This window comes from Calypte anna, chromosome 4, assembly GCF_003957555.1.
Source record: "Calypte anna isolate BGI_N300 chromosome 4, bCalAnn1_v1.p, whole genome shotgun sequence".
In the NCBI taxonomy this organism is placed as follows: Eukaryota; Metazoa; Chordata; class Aves; order Apodiformes; family Trochilidae; genus Calypte; species Calypte anna.
This window is the reverse complement of record NC_044247.1, coordinates 12,842,444-12,863,899: the sequence shown is the minus strand read 5'-3', so window position 1 is coordinate 12,863,899 and position 21,456 is coordinate 12,842,444. Positions and strand designations below refer to the sequence as shown.

The 21,456-nt window shown below is 46.3% G+C and overlaps 2 protein-coding genes across 3 annotated transcripts; one reads left to right on the top strand and one right to left on the bottom strand.

Moving 5' to 3' along the window:
• The first annotated feature begins 5,730 nt into the window (after nt 1–5,730).
• On the top strand, nt 5,731–9,130 carry C1GALT1C1 (C1GALT1 specific chaperone 1). Of its 2 annotated transcripts, none has more exons than XM_030449042.1 (2): nt 5,731–5,747; nt 7,628–9,130. In XM_030449042.1, the coding sequence occupies exon 2, from the start codon at nt 7,633–7,635 to the stop codon at nt 8,587–8,589; it is 957 nt and encodes a 318-aa protein (XP_030304902.1). In that variant the 5' UTR covers nt 5,731–5,747; nt 7,628–7,632; the 3' UTR covers nt 8,590–9,130. The 2 variants fall into 2 exon arrangements, with proteins under 2 accessions (XP_030304902.1, XP_030304901.1); XM_030449041.1 differs by lacking the exon at nt 5,731–5,747 and adding an exon at nt 6,719–6,813 and having other exon boundaries at nt 7,628–9,129.
• Nucleotides 9,131–10,890: 1,760 nt separating this feature from the next.
• MCTS1 (MCTS1 re-initiation and release factor) lies at nt 10,891–18,163 on the bottom strand. The gene is made up of 6 exons (XM_030449437.1): nt 18,058–18,163; nt 17,122–17,274; nt 16,341–16,438; nt 15,093–15,226; nt 13,966–14,033; nt 10,891–12,019 (listed from the first exon to the last, which is right to left on the bottom strand). The coding sequence occupies exons 1-6, from the start codon at nt 18,066–18,068 to the stop codon at nt 11,938–11,940; spliced, it is 546 nt and encodes a 181-aa protein (XP_030305297.1). The 5' UTR covers nt 18,069–18,163; the 3' UTR covers nt 10,891–11,937.
• Between the last annotated feature and the right edge of the window lie 3,293 nt (nt 18,164–21,456).

Genomic DNA, 21,456 nt, shown 5'->3' with positions numbered 1-21,456 from the left:
GCCAGAAAGTTTTGCATATCCCAAGGTCACAGGTAACCAAACTGAGGCAAGGTCTAAGGAAGATTTTCTCAGGCACTGGACCAGAGTTCCTGCAAACCAAAACACAAACCTAGCCCCATGCTCAGGCTCCACAAACTGCCTGTAAATCATGTCAAGACAGCACCCAAAAAGCAAGTCTCCCCTTATGGCTTGCCTGTGTGCCACCAGGCTGTCTTTGTCACTGCTGCTGGCAATGGTACTTCTTACCCATTTAATCTGAGTCTGAAAGCCAGTACTTGAGATCACAATTTTCTGCAGAGGCCTTTTTTCAAAATAATCTCAGACTGACAAAAGCAAGGACCCTCAAGATGCAGCAAAATCACTTGATTGTTTCATGCATTTTATTTTAAAGGCTATTAAGAACCCATTCTTTCTGATAGAATTCTATTTTCATCTCCACTTTTTTTTTTTTCATTTGGGAGATTGAAAAATAAGATTTCTGTATCTCTGCTTTTTTTTTTTTTCCCGACTGTTTCTATTTGATCAATGATTACTCTTTTTTTCCTGTGTTTCTAAGAGATTTGATATTAAAATGTCTGGCTCCTATTCTCTTTCTGTTGTATTTGTGCATCAGAGCTGCTCACAGTGATGTCAGCTCAGCTCTGGGCATTGTTTCTTGCTAGTTCAATTCCAGCTGAATTGCAGGAGCTAGCAAGTCATTAGCATTCACTTGATTGATTTAGCACAGCCAGATAATAAGATGGGGTTTGCATTCAGCTACACGCTATTAAAAACTGAAGATATTATAAAGCAGTCCAAAGTTGGTAAGTTCTTTTTGGAGTCACACAACTTTTGCTTCTCATATATCTTCCTGTGCTTGAGGGCATCATTTAAATAATGGCTATTTTAATTCCAAGCCCTTCTTTGACAGTGCTTGTGGATGAAAGGGGAGAGAAAAGTGATTTAAAAGTATTGTTCAACACAGTAAAGTAATTTAACATATTTCAAGGCTAAAAGATCATATTATGCATTATCTCCTACAAAATGTGGGCTCTACAATTTTATCTTGTAGTTCCAGCATTTTGTTCAACAACAGGAGAGAACCCTTTTTCAGAGGTAAATACTGGAACCTGAGTTTTGAAATTAGTATTAAATTAAAATTCAGATTATGGTTTGGTGAGCACTTCTGCCACTCCTTTAGTACCCTCAGATGGGTCCCATCTGATCCCATAGACTTGTGCACATCCATGCAGCACAACAGGGCACTGATCATTTCCTCCTGGACTACGGGGGCTCCATTCTGCTCCCCATCTTGGTCATCCAGTTCAGGGAGCTGTACCCTCAGGGTACCCTCAGGGAGCAGTTGGCTTGGATGAAAAGGCAGAGGCAAAATGAGCGCTCAGCAGTTTGGCCTTTTCCACATCATCAGTCACAAGTTTCCCTCCCAGGTGAAGTGGAGGGGGGAGATTCTCCCTGGCTCTTCTTTTTTGCTATTTACATATTTATAAAAACTCTTTCTATTATCTTTAATGATACTGGCCAGATTTATTTCAAGTTCTCTAATTTTCTTTCTACATATCTTTGCAGTAACTTTCCAAGTTGCCTGCCCTTCCTTCCATAACTGATACATTTTCCTTTTTTTCCTGTGTTCTGCCCAAAGCTCCTTGTTCAGCCAGGCTGCTCTTGTACCACTCTGGCTCCTTTTAAAGTGCACAGGTACAGTTTGTAATGCCAGTTACTAGATGTGTAACTGAGCAGTAACCATTGGGCTCTTCAGAAAAGCCCTCTTCCCGCCCCACCTGTGCTGGCTTCAATGGGAGTTCAAGATAAGAGCTTGTAACTTTCAGCCCATAACCATGTTTGATCCACTCTTCTGATGGAGCCAGATGGACAAACAGAACTTGTGTGTTTTCCAGTAGCCTCAGCTTTATAAATATACAGCTGCTGTGACAACAAAGTCAACTGTCCCACTTCAACCATACCTCTGCATTTCTCATTATCTCAACAGTATCTTTTGATTAGGGGTTCTTCCTATAAGGCAAACAGCTTAACTGGTGTTTGAACTGCTCAGACACACCTGCAATGCCTCACCTCTACCTTCTGTAACCCCTCTTGAATGTCACTGCCCTGCTCCAGCCCACACTTGTGCAACAGGGACAGCTGAGTCTCCTTCCAGCAGAGGGGACAGACGTGTGTGATCATTAGCAAGCAGTCACTGTACAAGATGAGGATGCTTGTGTCAGCTGAAACATTCCTATCAAATATGTTTTGATAATAGCCAATCTCTCAGGGACATTTTGGACCACACAATGAGACCATAATGTTTGATGTCTTTCCTTAGAGGCAAGAAAGCATCAGAAGGAAAAGGCAGCTGCAGGCAGGAGGGAAAGACAAACAGAGCTCAGCAGGGGATCAGCTGCCTGTCAAGACAAGCAACAAGCAGTGGAGCTCCAGCTCTGTCAGCCCTTTAAATCCTGGCACAGGTCTGTGGGCTTTAAAAGCTGATATTGTTTGAGGGTCTAGGAGAGATACTATGAATGTTCAGGAGCACGAGATGAAGCTACAGCTAAGGAACATCTCAGTGAACTGTGGGTCTGTACTCAGAGCTGAAATCTGGCCAAAACCCTGGCCAATAAATACATGACTCGTGTTTTAGTACAGAGCTAATGCACAGCTATTTGTGGTGACTTAATGAGGAGCCAGATCTTCTGGTTCATTCCTACCATGTGAGTCAGCATCTCCCTTGGTTTTCCTCATTCAGCTTTCATCTTAGGGCTGGCCCTTTCTTAGTTGTGACATTTGACTTGTTCCCAGCCCAACACAGAATGACTTCACTTATCTCCTGCAGTTCTTGAAAACAGCTCCTTGTCGTAATTTGAGATTAATAGTTTACAGGAGCACATGTGTCCAAATGAGCTCTGAAATAGTTCCAGAACAGTTTAAAATGTCTGTTGTGAGATGTTATGTATCACTCTGCCATTTTAGTCCTTTTAACACCAAGCAACAGTTGAAAGCAACACAGAAGCCAGCAAAGTCTCTTCAGCATTATAGTGCACTTTACATGCTGCTTAAACTTTCTCTTCATTGATCTGCTGCTGGATAAAGGCAATGTTGAAAATATATTAAACTGACAGACAAGATCTGTAGCTACATTAGTCATTCTGTCAGAGCCTTCAGAAGAACCTCACTGAAGTCAAGCAGGAAAACAATTTGGTGAAGCATCACCAGAAGCAGTGAGTCGCAACACATCCCAATCTTTCTGAAGTACATGAGCAACCAACTGCTGAAGTTCTGAAAGCCACAACTGATCCTGCAAATAGGACAAACTTTAAACTGACCTCCAATCTCTGATAAGTGGTAACAACCTCAGTGTCCACCCATTACACATTAAAAGCAGCCAGGTGGGAAAAGAAGGATGAGTGAAGTTCCCCTAGTAAAGCAACAGCACTGCTCAAACACCAAAAGTGACAACATTTTCTATCACAGTGTGCAATTAGGGTTTAGTTCCACAGAACGGAGCCGTTCTGGACATACACTGATCCAACCAAAAACCACTGGTTTATAACATTTTTACCTGAACCACAGGCACTGGTTCCCAAGCAGTCCATGTTCTTACAGATCTTTTTGCCGAAAGTAACACCACGAAGCTTTGATGTCCACAGCCCAGACAACTGAGGCATCCTGGGAACCAAACCAGATGGCAGAGAATTCAGAGCAGCTGTAAATTGATTCAAACAAAGCCCATTAAGTTCAGCCAATCAGGTCATAGCTAACAGTATAGCAGAAACCTACATAGGAGTTTATCCTAACCACTATGTGGGCCTAAGAATACACTATTATCAGCTAATCAAGAAATAAAGCAGGCAAAAACTTTTTTTTTTTCCCCAAGAAGCTGGTAGAACAAGGGAGCAAGCTATTGTTCAGTGATACTCTGTCTCTTGAGAAATGATGTGTAGAAAGACATACTTCTTTCCATCTGGAGCTCAGGAATAGTCATCACTACAGGAATGAAAAATTTATGTTAGTAGGAAAATGTATACTCTTTAAATACTCTTTAAATATTAGCTAATCTTGCATGTATGTGATCGTGCTGTACACCCTGCCAAGGGAAAGGAAAACAAGTGATAGGTACAATGCTTCCAGCACAGTTTATCCTATTGGTTTGGGAATTCAGGGCAGTGTGGCCAGTCGGAGCTAAACTGAAGAAGTGTGGATGATTGGGCAGTGAGGTGGATCAGGAGTGGAAGGATGGAATCCAGAGAGTTGTAGTCAATGGGATGGAGTCCAGTTGGAAGTCTGTGTCTAGTGGAGTCCCTCAAGGGTCAGTACTGGGACCAGTACTATTCAATATATTTATTGATGGCCTGGATGAGGGAGTAGAGTGCACTATTAGCAAGTTTGCTGATGACACAAAATTGGGTGGAGTGGCTGACACCCCAGAAGGCTGTGCTGCCATTCAGAGGGACCTGGGCAGGCTGGAGAGTCAGGCAGGGAGAAATTTAATGTATTACAACAAGGCCAAGTGTAAAGTCTCACATCTGGGAAAGAAAAGCCCCAGGTACCAGTATAGGCTGGGGACTGAGCTGTTGAAGAGCAGCACAGGGGTAAGGGACCTGGGGGTGCTGGTGGCTGGAAGGATGACCATGAGCCAACAACGTGTCCTTGTGGCCAAGATGGCCAGTGGCATCCTGGGGGGCATCAGAAGGGGTGTGAGTAGGTCAGGAGAGTTTCTCCTCCCCTCTACTCTGCCCTGGTGAGGCCACATCTGGAATACTGTGTCCAGTTCTGGACCCCTCAGTTAAAGGACAGGGAACTGCTTGAAAGAGTCCGGCACAGAGCAACTGAGGTGATGAAGGGAGTGGAACATCTCCGTTGTGAGGAGAGGCTGAGAGATGGGTCTCTTCAGCTTGGAGGAGAATGAGGGGTCACCTCATCAATATTGATAAATATTTAAGGGGCGAGTGCCAGGAGGACAGAATAAAGCTCTTCTCAGGGATAATTAACAATAGGACAAGGGGCAGTGGTTATAAACTGGAGCACAGGTGGATCTGTATAAATATTAGGAAGAATTTTTTCACTGTGAGGGTGACAGGGCCCTGGCACAGGCTGCCCAGGGAGGGTGTGGAATCTCCTTCCCTGGAGATATGGAAAGCTCACCTGGATGTGTTCCTGTGGGACCTGCTGGAGGTGACCCTGCTTTGCCAGGTGGGGTTGGACTCAATCTTTCAAGGTCCCTTCCAACCCCAACTTTCCACGATTCTTTTGCCGTCAGTCAGTTTGATTCTGGACAAGATTTAAGGCCAATTTCCTTTGCCATCCCATTCTTACACCTTCTGATTTAAAAGCAGCGAGTTTGTGCCAGAAGCGTAAACTGCTTTCCTGGCTAATCGCCTAAATTCGTTCGCAAAGAAGGAAACGGAGATCAATACACTCAACCGGGAGCTACCCAGCCCGGTACGCGTCGGGGCAGCAGCGGAGCGGGGCCGGGCAGCCCCCTGCAGCCATCCCTTCCCCTCAGCTCCATCCGGCAGAACCCACACAGCTCCGGGCTGTCCCGGGGGCTCTGCCGGGGTTAAGCAGCCGGGAGCAGCCGTTCCCCGTCAGGCGGCAGCCCCCCTGCGGTGTCCGCCTGAGCCCCCGCTGCTCCGGGAAACCGCCGCACCGGGAGCCGGAGGCGGCCCGGGCCTTGCGAGGCTCCTGCCCCTCACCCGCCTCACGGCAGGAGCCCCCCCGGAGCCCTCCCGCCTCGAGGGGACCCCCCACCCGCGGTGAGGGGCAGCGCCGGGAAGATGAAGCGCTGAGGGAGGCTGTGGCGGGGCGGGGGTCGGTGAGGGCAGTGCGGGGTGGGTAAGGGCAGTGCGGGGTGGGTGAGGGCAGTGCGGGGTGGGTGAGGGCAGTGCAGGGTGGGTGAGGGCAGTGCGGGGTGGGTGAGGGCAGTGCGGGGTGAGTGAGGGGAGTGCGGGGTGGGTGAGGGCAGTGAGGGGTGGGTGAGGGCAGTGCGGGGTGGGTGAGGGCAGTGCGGGGTGGGTGAGGGCAGTGAGGGGTGGGTGAGGGCAGTGCGGGGTGAGTGAGGGGAGTGCGGGGTGGGTGAGGGCAGTGCGGGGTGGGTGAGGGCAGTGCGGGGTGGGTGAGGGCAGTGCGGGGTGGGTGAGGGCAGTGAGGGGTGGGTGAGGGCAGTGCGGGGTGAGTGAGGGGAGTGCGGGGTGGGTGAGGGCAGTGCAGCGTGGGTGTGAGCAGAGCGGGGTGGGTGGGGGCATTGCGGGGTGGGTGTGAACAGTGCGGGGTGGGTGTGAACAGTGCGGGGTGGGTGTGAAAAGAGCGGTGTGGGTGAGGGCAGTGCGGAGTGGGTGAGGGCAGTGCAGGGTGGGTGTGAGCAGAGCGGGGTGGGTGGGGGCATTGCGGGGTGGGTGTTAACAGTGCGGGGTGGGTGTGAACAGTGCGGGGTGGGTGAGGGCAGTGCGGAGTGGGTGAGGGCAGTGCAGGGTGGGTGTGAGCAGAGCGGGGTGGGTGGGGGCATTGCGGGGTGGGTGAGGGCAGTGCGGGGTGGGGGTGAGGGCAGTGCGGGGTGGGGGGGGCAGTGCGGGGGTCGGTGAGGGCAGTGCGGGGGTCGGTGAGGGCAGTGCGGGCGGCGGGACTCGCGGTGCCGCCCGGTGCGGTGAGGGGCGGCATCCCCGCCATACGGCGTCCGCGCCGGCAGGGGGCGCATCCGCATCATCGAGCGGGCGGTGCCTAGAAGGGCCGGGGTCGTGGTGCTTCCGGCGGGGCAGGGCCAGGGCCGGGGCTGGCAGAGCGGGTGTGCGCGGGTTCTGGTGCGAGGCGGTACTGGCGGTACCGGTAAGCGGCGGGCGGGTTCTGACAGCGGGATCGCACAGGGAAAGGGAAGCGGGAGCGGGCCCTGAGGTGATGCTGGGTGCGGGTCACGGTCCAACGGTTGTGGGGCTTCCCTTGTGCCCCGCGTGTCCTGGGGACCGGGCCGGGCCGGGCCGCCTCAGCGGGGATCACGGGCAAGGTCCCGGAGCGTGGCGGGGCCGCGGTGCATGGGGGGCTGCGGGTTGGGGGCTGCGGGGCCGGGGCGGAGCAGAGCCGGGGCGGGGGCCCTGCGGTGGAACGGAGCCGGGGTAGCGGGGTCTGAGCAGCGTTAGCGGTAACGAGAGGGAGCCGGTAACCTCCATCCAACAGTGTCCTGTGTAGGGCCAGGGAACTGCAGCTGGGTGTAGACACCGGGAAATGTGTTAAAACTGGAGTCAGAATCATTCTGGCTGGAAAGAGCTTGAAGATCATCAGGTCCATCAGGCCCAGCACTGCCAAGGCCACCACTAAACGGTGTCTCAGTCAGCACCACCCCAGCACAGCTTTTAAATGTCTCTGGGGATGGTGACTCCACCACCAATGTGTCCCCAGCTTGAGGCCATTTCCTCTTGTCCTGTAGCTTGTTATGTGGGAGCAGAAACTGACACCCCCCTCACTGCAGCCTTCTTTTCAGGTCTCCCCTCAGTCCCCTCTTCTCCAGGCTGACCACCCCTGTGCCCTCAGCTGCTCCTCCTAAGAGTTGTGCTCTAGATCCTTCACCAGCTGCACTGTCCATTTTTGGGGAATCTACAGTAGTAAACCTTTGCCAGTAAGTTCTCACAGCATGTCTCCTTTCTAGGAAAAATGATTTCTGAAGGCAGCTCTTTCATCAAGGGTGTGGTGCTCGGAGGAGCGTTCTGCATGTTGGTGACACTACTGGGACACATTAGGGTGGGCCACGGGACTAAGTCACATCACCACGAGCACCATCACATCCAGGCTCCCAAGAAAGAAGATGTCTTAAACTTTTCAGAAGCTGAACGCTTGGAACTGAGCAGAAGTATCCGGGTTTATTGTATCATCCTCGTGAAACCCAAAGACCTGGGGCACTGGGCTGCAGTGAAAGAGACGTGGAGCAAACACTGTGACAAGGCAGAATTTTACAGCTCTGAAAAAGTCAAAGTGTTTGATTCTGTAGCCCTCAACACAAACGATATGTGGGTGATGATGAGAAAAGCTTACAAGATAACTTATGAACAGTATAAAGATGAATTCAACTGGTTCTTCCTGGCGTATCCAACAACGTTTGCCATCATTGAAAATCTCAAGTATTTCTTACTGCAAAAAGACCCCTCTCAGCCTTTTTATTTAGGCCACACTGTGAAATCTGGTGACCTTGAGTATGTAGTTGGTGAGGGAGGAATTGTCCTGAGCATTGAATCACTCAGACGACTCTCCCGTGTTTTTGAAGACACCGACAAGTGCCCGGAGCAGGGAGGAATGATTTGGAAACTTGCAGAGGACAAGCAGCTGGCAATCTGCCTGAAGTACACGGGAGCATTTGCTGAAAACGCTGAAGATTCAGAAGGAAAAGATGTCTTTAATACTAAATCAGTCAATGCTCTCATCAAAGAAGCCATGTCCACTCACCCTCAGGAGGTGGTGGATGGCTGCTGCTCGGACATGGCCATCACCTTCAGCGGGCTGGCCCCCAACCACATGCACGTCATGATGTTTGGTGTTTACAGGCTGAGGCCCTACGGCCACTCCTACAACGATGCTCTCGTCTTCCTGCCCCCTGAAGGCTCTGACAACGACTGACAGCCCTGCAGGGGGGACCTGGAACCACGGAGTCAGTGCTCTCTGCGTCACACAGTTGCACTGACAGACTGGCTTTTCATACCTGGTGTTAATGGTGTACAATTGATTTTTTTTATTATTATTTTTTTTTGTTTGGTTTGCACATTGAGGTTTGCTAAAGGTCTCATTTTAAAAGTGGAAGGAGAATTATTTTCTAAATCTTTTATACAGAAATGCTTCTGGCTTTTGACAGTGCTGGAATGAAGTGAAAAAGGAGTTGCTAATGTTTATGATAAAGGGAAACAAAGTTTATATGGGGGGGTTATGTGTAAATATTTATTATTAATGAAAACCCAAATGAACTTTAGTCTATTGTTACAAATATATTTTTGCAAGATTTTGATTCTTTCAATTCCTCCAGGCATTTCTAGAATGTCTTTATATCTTTCTAAGCACCACCAATAAAACAGCTTCAAGTTAGCTTCCTTTGCTGTCCATTTCCTTCACACTGAATTACAGACCAGCTGGAGCTGTGCTGTTCATGCAGCAGCTGTTGTGTCAGGTGGAGCCTCCTCACCCAGGAAGCAATTTGCAGGAAGCAACCTGAAAAAAAAAAAAACAAAAGATGTGGAGAAGTTGCAGCATAGGCCAAAGGTCACTTATAATGTCACTGCCATTTCTAAGCCCAGGAAATGGATAACTGTATTTGAATAACTATTCAGATGGTCACATGCCCTGTCAGCACAAGAGTAATTCTCATTTAAAGCTTCACTTCGTATCTAAGTGTATTAACACAAAGGTTCTGTACGATTTTCCTTCCTGCAAGTGGTGCCAATAGCATTTATATGGAAGAAGTTGGTTACCTGTCAGTCCCTATGTGGTGTAGATGGATTTACAGGTATTTTTAGCAGCAAGATGCAGGAAGAGTGCACTTGCTTGCACTGCCAACCTTTCTCTGAATATTATGCAAAGAATGTCTGTACAGCAAAGCAATCTGCAGCATTCCCCAGTACTTGTGTCATGTTTTTTTATTTTGTTGCTTTTTGGTTTGGGGAAGGTATGTGGTGTTTTACCATCAGTTTTGTACCAGGTCACACTCTGTTGGACTCACAGCAACTGGGAATAATGGACTTTGATGCTTCCTCCATTTAGAACTCACTGACCTGACAATGTTTTTTTTAAAGACTGGAGGGAGGCACCATCACAGCCCTCAGGGGGACTCCAGTGTCCATCAGGGACCTGAGAACATGGTATGTTCTCTCACCTTCCTTTATAGCACCTCATCCTGCTGCTTCAGAGCTGAGAATCCCCACATCTTTTTTGGTTTAAGCATCAGCTCCTTTTGACAGGAGCTGTAAGATGCCTGCTCAGTTTCACTTCTGTTTCAAAAGTTGTGCCTTGTCTCACCTTTTCCACCTTCTCATCCCTCAAGCCACTTTGAGCTCATCTGATAAAACAAAACATGCACATGATAGCTGCCAAAACCTGGATAAACTTGGTATTTTTCACTTGTTTATGAATTAGACTGATTTAACTGGTATTTTCTTTACAGAATAATTCTTCAGAGGTTAGATCCACAGTTAGGAACATGACAAAGCCAGACAAAAAAAAAAAAAAGTTTTTTTATTTCAGTGGCGTTTTTGGTACTAAAAACAATTCTAACCCCACTGCAACAGCAGCAGTCATGGTGCAAGTCAAGGCAGAAGACTGGGAGTTACTAATTCAAACCAGAATAAATCTCATTCATCACCCATTTGAGAGGTACTGGAACACAACAGGAGTAAACAAGATGGAAGGGGAAAAAAGCAAGTCACAGAACTCCAGACTAACTCATTTTATGCAAAAAAAAGAACCACTGAAGCACAAACTGATTCTCCTTAGCACTAACATGAGGTCAGTACATACACAGCAGCCTTTAGGATGTATAAGAACATCCACTGGAGTCCTGAAGGGAAAGCTCTGAGGTTTGAATGGGTGTTTTTCTCCAACACCACTGCAATCACCTTAAGCTTTGTCTTCCTACATTAATAAATAGTTGTAATTTACCCCATCATTTTCAAATATATTTTAAATAAATTAATAAGAGAAAGTTTGAATTAGCATGTATCAGGTAACATATTACATCCCCCATGTCTTAACTTGACTTCAGAATTGGATGGAGACCTCTGCCACTATCTGCTGTAAAGGTCCCAGACCAGGGAAATCAAACATGCAGAACAGCACCAAGACAAGGCACTTGCATATAAAATCACAACGTGCCATTATAAAATGTGCTAGAACAGACCTGCAACATTAATAAATGCTTCCAGAGACACGAGTTAGGAGTGGTGGATCTGAAAGTTTCCATAGTTTATTAAATGATTCCATGGCACAGGCTGTTTTCCATAGGCATAGCTTTGGGTATGCAGTTGTTGAACAGAGTTGAATTATCCAGACAAATACACAGTGCTCTTTAACCCATTCTCTAGGTGTACATACATGTGGCAGTGTGCACAAGCCAAGATCTCTTTTGAAGTTCCACCTCAGGACGTTGCTTCTGGCTAAACAGATAACCATGTTTTGCTGTCGTGCCTTTCTTTAACAGTGATTTTATTTCTGCTCCTAAAGTAAGGCAGCAAACAGGGAGTAGAGGATCAGGCACTGGGCTGGCACACACTCCATTTGGAGCATGCCAACCATTACTATAAACTCCACTATAAGGAGAGTGATATCAAACAGTGTTGGCAGGTAGAAACTTGAACATGTATATATATATTCTTCAGATATGAAATAGCATAAAAGAATCTCTAGTCCACATACCAGTTTAGGTTCATAAATCCTATACAGATAAATGCATATTAAAAAGAGAAAATCCTGAAGTAAAATACTGAAGTTAATGCTGTTAATAAATTAAGTTAAAAAATAAATGTCAAAAAACCTGATTTCTCCACATTCAAGAAACAGGTAGACTAAGATGATGTTAACCAGAAGAAAAAAATCTGAAATGTTTCAGAGGCTTTATAAACCGTATTAATTATATTTCACATACACTTTATATTGCCCTTTTAGAAGAGCATAAAAATGTAAACATTTCTTGGCTTTTTCCTCCTTTTTGTTTGAAATAGTCTACTCCCAGTCAATGCAGGATCTTTCCATCAGACATCTTCAGTCACTGAAGACTTGGGTTTAAGACAAAACAAAAGAGCTGTAACAAAAAGAAATCTAGAAAACTATTGTAGCCTACCAGTACTTTCGCATTCACTTGGTTTATTTAGCGTAGCCACAGAACAAAATAATTTGTACATTCAGTCACATTAAAAACAAGGAATTACAAAGCAGTCCACATTTAATCTAAGTGCATTCCTTTGGAGTAACACGGTTCCTTGTGTTTCACTTGTATGTCTTCATATGCCAAAGGCCATCATTTAAATAGTGGATATTTTCAATACCAATCCCTTTGTTGACCTTCTCACTGCAGGAGGCAAAAGGTGCAGAAGTATTAGCTGGGTTAAATATTAGAGCAGAGCAAAATACAATATTTAAAGTAGAGACCACAGTAGCTGTCAGCTGGAAGGGGAGATGCTATCACACAGAGTCATCATCGACAGCAGGTGCACAGGAAACATTTCTTATTACACGTTGCTGAATGGTGACAATATTTGCCTTCCACATTTTGCCAACAGCCTTCCACAACGTTTAGTGGGAGGCAGTTCTTCAGACAACACTTCTGCTACTTTTCCTAATTTTAGTGTTTCCCTCTCAAAGCAGCACTGCAGTTGTGACTCTCCCACTCCTAGCCCAGGAGTTGGTGTAACGTGGCTGGAATGTGGAATTCAAGTGCACCAATGACACAGTGAAATGCAGGTGAGTGCTTTGCTGCTCACTGCAAGGCATCTACCCACTCAATAAAGAATTCTAAATGCTAAATTTACATGCCAGTGACCTGCAGTGTGTTAGACATACTGTCCTGCTGTATCTTTTGAGCCACATAATCTTTTTTAAAGGGTTGTTTTGTGCAGCTGCATTGGATTTGTGTTCAGCTTTTTTCCAGCATGTTATTCCACAGAGTAAGTTTTGTCACAATAGACAAGCAAATCTCCCCTGGAGAATATAATTTATTGTCTTTATATTTAGTGTTCCATTACTTATACAACTTGCCCAAAAGAAGGAAAATCCTGCTATGTGAATTGCATCAACAGACATGTACCACAATCACACCACGTGACTGAAACAAAGCTGTTTCACAAATTTGTTTTATACAATACATCACAAAACATCGTGTGAACAGTCTGCATGGATCACTTGTGTTTCATTTTCCTCTCTGGTTCATGTTGCTTCTCACAAGAACAGGATACCCAGCTCCAAAATTGCAGAAGTTAGGATTATCTTGGTTTGCAGTGATCACAGCAGGTCACTGCAGAGGGACTGGGACAGAAGCAGCTCTCCACCTGCTCTCTGAGCCTTTTGAAAGCACTTCAAAGAATCCTGAGGAATACAATTCCTCAGCAGCTACAGCCAGGGCAAACCCAGCTTGCTGCAGTCCCACTCTGTAGCATTCCCACCTCTCACCTTAGGATCACAGAGCAACCCAGTACAGAAGGTGATCCTGCTGAGAACTATCCCAAGAGTGAGTGGTTTTCACCAAAATCAGCTTCCTTGCCCACACAAGTGCCAGACAGGGCTGGAACCAAGACAGCCCAAACCTGCTGGGTGCATCTTGCATCCTACTGCAAGACCTTGAAAAACTTCAAGTGCCAAAGTGGTTTAGCTACTTACAGTTCAGCACTGAATGCTAAGAACAACCAGCATGCATTTGCATTTTCTCTTTTCAAAAGAGTTTTCAGCTGATGTTTATTCCCTGAACAGGCTTCTACACAAGAAGCTCAGCTAAGCACATCTAGCAGGAATGCTGCATGTGGGTACAAAGCAGCACCTCCTCCTTTTCCACACAGGAAAGCCCAACTGGTCAGCCAAGAACCAGCTGGACTTTATTCTATGCTATCCCTGCAAACAAAAATCACTTCAATGTTTTCAACCACCTCAAATCCAAATTACAGCTCTTGGCCAGCCCAGGTAGTAAGTACTCTGTACAAGTATTTCTTAGCTCAGCAAGATCTTTAAGTATGGTCAAAGAGCAAGAAATACATTCAGCCATAGCATTAACGTTGTACATCTTAAAATCCATATTCACAGGAAATGACCTATTTTGATTCTATTTGGTAAACAAGTAAGGAAGGTATCCCTGCCTTCCTCTTCCTCCCCTCAGTATTAATCAGCAAAATGAACTCTTAAAAAGCACTGTGCTTGGGTAAACTAAACTGTAACAGGAATGGAGTAAGCTTGATCATGGTACTTATATTCCAAACTAACATAGGAATAACATGGGACAGGTTATATTTCAATTTTTACAACACTTACATGTCCTCAGCTGACATCTTCATTACTCCCACACACAACGCGTGCTGCTTGCCCTCTGCCATTATTGCCTACAAGTTACTGCTAAGGAAAACATTTTTTTATAAACTATTTCAGAAAATTAAAAGCAATATTAGAAAACAGCTTTCCAAAAAAGTCAAAATCTCATGTTGAACTTTTAGCCTTTCAGTAATTCTGAAACTCTGGCTCTTAAAAATAAGCAAAACAATGCACTGCATTTAACACTTGAATCCCAGAGTTTAGAACAAAGAAAGGATTTATCTGCTTGGAACAGAAATTACAGAGAAAATCTTCAGTGCTGCACTGCACTCCACTTCTTCCTTTGTGCCTCAAACTGAGAAACAGTAAGTCTCACCCTTTCTGGAACAAAGCAGTGTTTGTGAGGCCATTTTAAATTCTATGGTACAGAAGAACTGAGACACGTATGTAAAAAGTAGAAATACTGAAATCAGATTTGTCCTTTTTAGAGCTCAGCAACATGTGATGCTAACTGCCCAGCTTTTCCTAAAGCACCTGATAGCAACAGCAGCACAGCTTGGAATTATTAATGTTGTATTGGCTCAGGGTTCCCTCCTCAGTAACATCATTAGCAGGAGGGAACTGGCATACTTATTTTATATTATTTTATATCTGCTTAACTTTAGACACAGAGCAAGTCTCAACTACAGCAAAACCAATTCCAAGCACCTTTCCAATTTTCCTAGGAAGAGGAGCAAATTCTTCTATAACTGAAGGAGATACAAGATTGATTAAAGAGACAGGGGACAAATTACACTGTACTTCATCTGTTTTTACAGTTCTGCACAGAATCAGAAAGGAGCTCCACTTACTAGTTAGATTAATGGGACAGTACCCCACCCAAAAGCAGAGCAGGAATAGTTATATGGTTGGGAACATCACTGTATGTAAAAAAAAAAAAAATTAAATAAATAAAAATCAGAATAATTTTAACCTTGCCAAATGACACCTGAACCTCTGCAGCTCTGTTCATAATAGTTACTCCATGAAACATCAATAAAACCAAAAGTAATTCAGATTATGACCATCTGGAAACACAAAACCAGAAGTTTAACTCCTCTCACAGCAAGCAGCAATTCCCAGAAGGATACAACAACAGTATCAACAGCAGCAGGGTACAGTTTTGCTCCAGGAGACGTCAGGCCAGGGCACATTATATTAGCTCCACTTAGTACAAATTTAATGGCTCCTTTATCAACCTGCTGGTGTGGTAGAATAAAGGGGTCTAGGAGTGGAAAGATAGAGGATTACAATAAATACAGAAAGATGACAACATGAATAATTCATTGTTAAGTCAGTTTAGAGGGAGCAATTATACACAGAGAGCTCTGTGTGTGGAGGAAGGTTAAGAAACAAGGAGCAGAGCTCCTGCTGGGCTGCAGTGTCACAAGTGCTGAGCTGACAGAGCAAATCTTTTTTTCCCTGATCCAAAGGGTCACCCAACACCAGGCCCATGCCTCCTGCTAGCTCAGACACCCAAACATCAAGGAAAAAACTGAACAAGTTCCCCCAGTGAAAGCAACCACCCAAGTGCCCATGGACTCACAGGTCTCAAAAGCAAAGGGTCGAAAATCCCTCAAATGACACATTTCATTCTTACATGAAAAACAAAACAGTTCAATGTTAACAGGACAAAAAAAAAAAAAAAAAAAAAAAACAAAGGCAAGATGGCCAAAATCCAGGAAGGCTGCCAGCTCTGCAAGCCATTCCTCAAGTACACACATTTTTCTGATGCATTTCAAACATCTGAGTGAACAACACTGCTAGGGACACCCAAATCAGAGGAACACAACCATGCAGAAAACAAGGAGGAGAGCAAGAAAAATAATGCAAGAGAGTTAAGTGTAAAAAGTAAAAAGCATGCAGCATCAGGTCTTACAAGAGACAAGTATACATTACATTATTAAATCACAATTAAAAACCATTTCTCTAGTAAGAACTTACAAGTATTGGAAAGATGCAAAGAGGGTTAGAAAGAAGACTTGGAAGAACAAAGACAGGGCCAAACAGCAACTCCAATCTCTGTCCTGGGCAAACCTCTCAAGAATTTTTTTGCAGAGCTCTGCACAATTTAATTCTCAGAAATCTAATTGCAGCTTGCTTAACACGTAGCACTACAATAGTTATGGGGAAAGCAACCCATATAAGCATCTGAAATAGCAAAGCAATAAATGGCAGTTGAGAAGATAGAGTATATCTATCTCCAGGATCTATTCTGGAATATAGATACACATTTAAGTAGTAAGTTCTTTTTTTTAATTTGGTTCTAAAGGAAGAAATCCTGTGGAATCACACACTCAGCACTCTCTCCCCACCACTACTATCCTCAGGAAACTTACATTTATGAAGCAACCTTAGTGTTGGGTAAAAAATCCCTTCTCTTTGTCTGAAGAACAGCAACTCCCCATTCACAGTGAGGATTTCTATATGTTCATGGCTGCAAGATTGAAAAAAAATTATTCCAATAGCTACTTAAGCCCTTTAGAGTTTAAATGAAATATTTTGCTTCACAGTCTGGTCTATCTTGGCATCTGAGAATTAAGACAGACAGCTAGGGAGAAATTATTTTTTTTATGGCTTCTTCAACAACAATGGACTCCTGCACACTTCTTCCCCCTGTAACAGAAAGGGGAAGGAAAAAAATCTACAAACATTCACCTGTTCCTAAGATGCATTTCTTTGGGTTCTTTTAAATGCCACACTAAGAGCAGACATAAAGAAGGAATCAGTAAAAATATACCACCTTCTATTAAAAAAAAAATTAAATCTAGTTAATACAAGAAATGCCCAAAATCATAAAAAATGCAATTCAAGCAAGTTGGAACTTCCATATCCCTGAAGCTGAATGCTTCCTTCCAACACCAGGCTGATCCCAGCAAGTCCCTGAACATTCTGCACACTCACTGATAAGCAGCATTTTTGTTTTCCTCAGGTGCCCCCCTTCCACCCTGTGATCACAGACAAACTTTCTGGTTTAGCCATAACATTCACTGTTATCTATAAGACATTAAATGTTTTCCAAAAACACTAAGTTCATGATTACACCAAAAAAAAAAAGCACATAAAGGAAACAATCCTCACTTTGGAAGCACAGGCTGAGTAAGAAAAAAAGAAACTTACCATCTTACTATTTTGACTGGATCTTTCTTTGGCATGATTTGGTTTAGCCATGGTTCAATAACAGGGAACTGGTCTATCAGTTGATTCTTAATACCTTTAATAACTGAAGTCTTCAGCTGAATGCAGTTTGATACATTCTCCTTTTCATCAAATCTGTCAAGAGAGTGAAAGTAGTTCAGAAATGCACAATTTGCTGCCCCACAGATGCTATATCTCAGCAACACTCTTCAGAAACGTTTATAGATTCCCCATAACACCTTAGCAGACCCACATCTGTCCAACCTTCAAATATCACAAGGTTTAAGTGTGACCCTGAGGACACGGAGCTCAGGGAAGGCAGGGGATCCCACTGGTTGCCTGGCTTTGTCCCTGAACTTTGTTCCCACCCATGAAGGTGTTTGTGGCCCCACAGACACCCCGGCACACGACACCCACCTCATTCTGCATAATTCACACCTACAGCCCTGTTCAGAGGCATTCCTAAGAACCCTTCACCTTTACCACAGGCTTATGAACAGCGCTTTGTACAACCCCAAAGTTCAGACCAGGTGATGACTCAGCTCACATTTTAGCTTTTTTTTTTTATTATTTTATTTTCTATTTAACACTCAAGTGCCCCGCAGCCCACGCCACCGCGCCCCAGGGCCCAGCTGAGGCTGCGGGGCGGCCTGTTCGCGGGATGATCCCGCCCGGGGAGGCCTGGGGGGGGGGGCCTGGGGGGTTAGCGGGGAACGCAGCCTCCCCCTCGCCCTCAGCAGCACGCGGCCGCGCCGCTCCCGCGGCCTCAGCACCGAACCCGGTCCGGCAGGGCCAAACCCCGAGGCAGAACGGACGCAGGGGCCCGTCCCGACCCCCCTTTCCCTCACCCTCATACCCTCCCCCTTCCCCCCCAGCACCGCCCGGGTGGGTGGGTGGGTGTCCCCCCCACTCACTCACTTCTTGAACATCCTGGGGGCGGTGGGCGCCGGGCGGGCGGGGCGTGGGGCCGGGGGCGGCGGCGCGGGCACCCGCGGCCTCGGCGCTCCCTCACACGAGGCTCCGGTACCGGACCCTCCCCTCCGCGCTCCGCCGGAAGCGCCGCGCGCTTTACGGCCTGCCGCGCGCCTCCATGGCAACGGAACGCGCGCAGCGTCCCTCCCCCCCCCCCCCTCCCGGCGCCGAGCCGGGACTACAACTCCAAGGGGGAAGCGCGGAACCGCCGCGCATGCGCGACAGAACCAACCGCGCAGCTCCGGAACCGCGGAGAGCCCATCAGAACCACCGAACCCGCCGGGGCGGGAAGTCACCTTCCGGTAAGGCTTTTTTGGTGCTCTGCGGATAAAGCGCTGCCCGGCATTCACAAGGAGCCGGTGTCCGGCACTCGCAGCCTTGGCGCGGTTTTCCCGGCTAATAGTTTGAGTTTTCTCGGCTAATAGTTGAGTTTTCCCGAAAATAAGGCTTCCCAAAGCAAACCGAAGTGCTGCTAATTACTAACAGCGTTTAAACGCAAAATATGTGCACGGGAAAAAAAATGCCCACCTGGCAAATCAGCACAGCAGGAGCTGCCCCGGCTCCAGGCTCAGAGCAGGACCCTGTGGGCACGACTCGAGAAAATAAAATTAAAAGAAAAAAAAAGGGTGTTTCTGTTCAAGGAGCGGATTCTGGAGAAGTCTAAGGAACCGGGAGCACAGGCTTCAGGGTGGAGAAGCAGAAGAAAAGCGGCTGGCAGGAGAGATCCGAATGGCAGGGAGGGAGATGTTCCGGGAAGCAGAGGAGGTGTTGGGATCGCTTTAGCTTGGCGATGGCTGCAAGGATTGGGAATATTCACTGATAGCAGGAATTTCCCATCCTGATTTTTAACTTTTGGAAGGACAGACAGGCAGGATTTGTCCTTCAGGCACACCGGGCACTGGAGCCAATGGAACCGGGAGGACAGGAACACTCGGTCGGTACCGGGTTTGGTTTTACATTCAAGACAAACTCATCAGCTGTGACACTGTAACAGCTAATTAAAACCTGCCATTAGTGGGTTCCATCAGTCAAAGTCAACTCAAGCTTTTGTAGATGGTATTGTTTATTCAAATGGTGAAATACCAGCCCAGGAACACACTAATAACTTTTAAAGGAACTCCACAGACTGGAGAGCTGGGCTGATTCCAACGGGATGAGGTTCAACACGGCCAAGTGCCGGGTCCTCCACTTTGGCCACAACAACCCCATGGGGAGCTCCAGGCTGGGCACAGAGTGGCAGAAAGGGACCTGGGAGTCTGGATTGACAGGAAGCTGAACATGAGCCAGCAGTGTGCCCAGGTGGCCAAGAAGGCCAATGACATCCTGGCCTGGATCAGGAACAGCGTGGCCAGCAGGTCCAGGGAGGGGATTCTGCCCCTGTACTCAGCCCTGGTGAGGCCACAGCTTGAGTCCTGTGTCCAGTTCTGGGCCCCTCAGTTCAGGAAGGATATCGAGGTCCTGGAGCAGGTCCAAAGGAGGGCAACCAGGCTGGTGAAGGGACTCAAGCACAGACCCTATGAGGAGAGGCTGAGGGAGCTGGGGCTGTTCAGCCTGGAGAAGAGGAGGCTCAGGGGAGACCTCATCACTCTCTCCAACTCCCTGAAAGGAGGTTGGAGCCGGGGGGGGTTGGTCTCTTTTGCCAGACGACTTTCAACAAGACAAGAGGGCACGGTCTTAAGTTGTGCCAGGGGAGGTTTAGGTTGGATATTAGAAAGAATTTCTTTACCGAGAGGGTGATCAGACATTGGAATGGGCTGCCCAGGGAAGTGGTGGATTCTCCATCCCTGGAGATATTTAAAAAGAGACTGGATGTGGCACTCAGTGCCATGGTCTGGTAACTGCAACGGTAGTGGATCAAGGGTTGGACTTGATGATCTCTGAGGTCCCTTCCAACCCAGCCAATTCTATGATTCTATGAACTGTTGTTGCATTAGATAATCATTCAGGCATCTAAAACTCATGGATGTCACCTCCACCCTCTTTGTAGCATGACTAAAAATACTATATTTATAATATATAAGCCATAATATATAAGCTATATAAATAATTGAACTGAAACACAGAGACACTGCTCATGCCCAGGGTAGCAGGTGAGGAGTTTATCACACCCACAAACTATTTATTCAGCACAGGGGGTTTTTTTGTGCCTCTGAGAATAATTTTTATTAAGTAATACTTTGCCAAGTAAACAACCTTTGCAGGTGTGCTCACATCTTTAAAAAATGTAGGGAAAAATTAACCAGACTCCCACCTCACGTGTTAGAAACAGCAGCTAAACTTCAAACCTCAATGACCCCTAACAAAAATGGCACTTTCTACTGAAACCACCCAAACTACTGGGCTCTTGCCAGCCTGAAACAGCAAGGTTAATTCCTATTTTTCAAAAATGGCTTTTGATAGCAGAAAGCTCTTTTGCTACCCCAAAGCACCTGGTCCACTGGCTCCCTTCGGAGCTGAGCTCCTCTCAGATCTGGTCTCAACATCTCAATCTCCTCTTCCAAATGCTTTTTGTTGGTGTAGCTGCCAGCCAACTGCTTGTACAACCACAATTTGCTTGTACAAAGGATTTGGGAAGAAGGTTGTGAGCACCCAGGCTGGAATGTTGTAGTGCAGCCCTCAGTGTTTAGCCTCACCCCCAGAAAGCTGGAAACTTCCACTCTGGTGCAGTGTGACTTCTACAGAACAAAGTTTTAACAGTCTGGTACCTGGACAGGACTGAAAGAGGAAGGGGCACACCCAGCAATGGCTTTACAGCTCCTCTAGCCCCTAAAGAAATCACCCTTCAGGGTCATATGTTGAAAATAAAGGATTTTTACTCCCTCACCCTACGTTTGAGTGAGAAAAGGGCAAAATCCATTGCACCTGGCTTCTCGGGTCCCCAGTACTTTACCTCTCCACTTTATCACGGGTCAGGAGCTGCTTACTCTGTCTGCAGGGCCATAGTCACAGACTCTTCCTACTTCTCCAGGAAATGAGATATTTATTGTCTCTTCTTTTATACATCCATTTGTCTTCACAAACCTGAAATATACAGAAATTTACAACCTCTTACACCTCTTAACCTAATTTGCCTGCAGTGAACAGTTACTGAGAAGAGAGGAAAACTTGACAGCATGATCAGAGTTGTTGTATTTACTTACCAAACCTGTTTGTTTCTGTTACATCCTACTCGGAATGTAACTTTTTAATACTGGGGAAACTATACAACCTGTTCTAAAGCCAGTCAAAAACCAGGCTGGAGCTTTGTGGGGGTTTTTTTTTTCTTAATCTGCAAGAAGAGTTTTTCTAGACATCACCAGCATTAGGTTTCAGGCCTCGGGAGCCGTCTGTCAGTTACTCAGACAG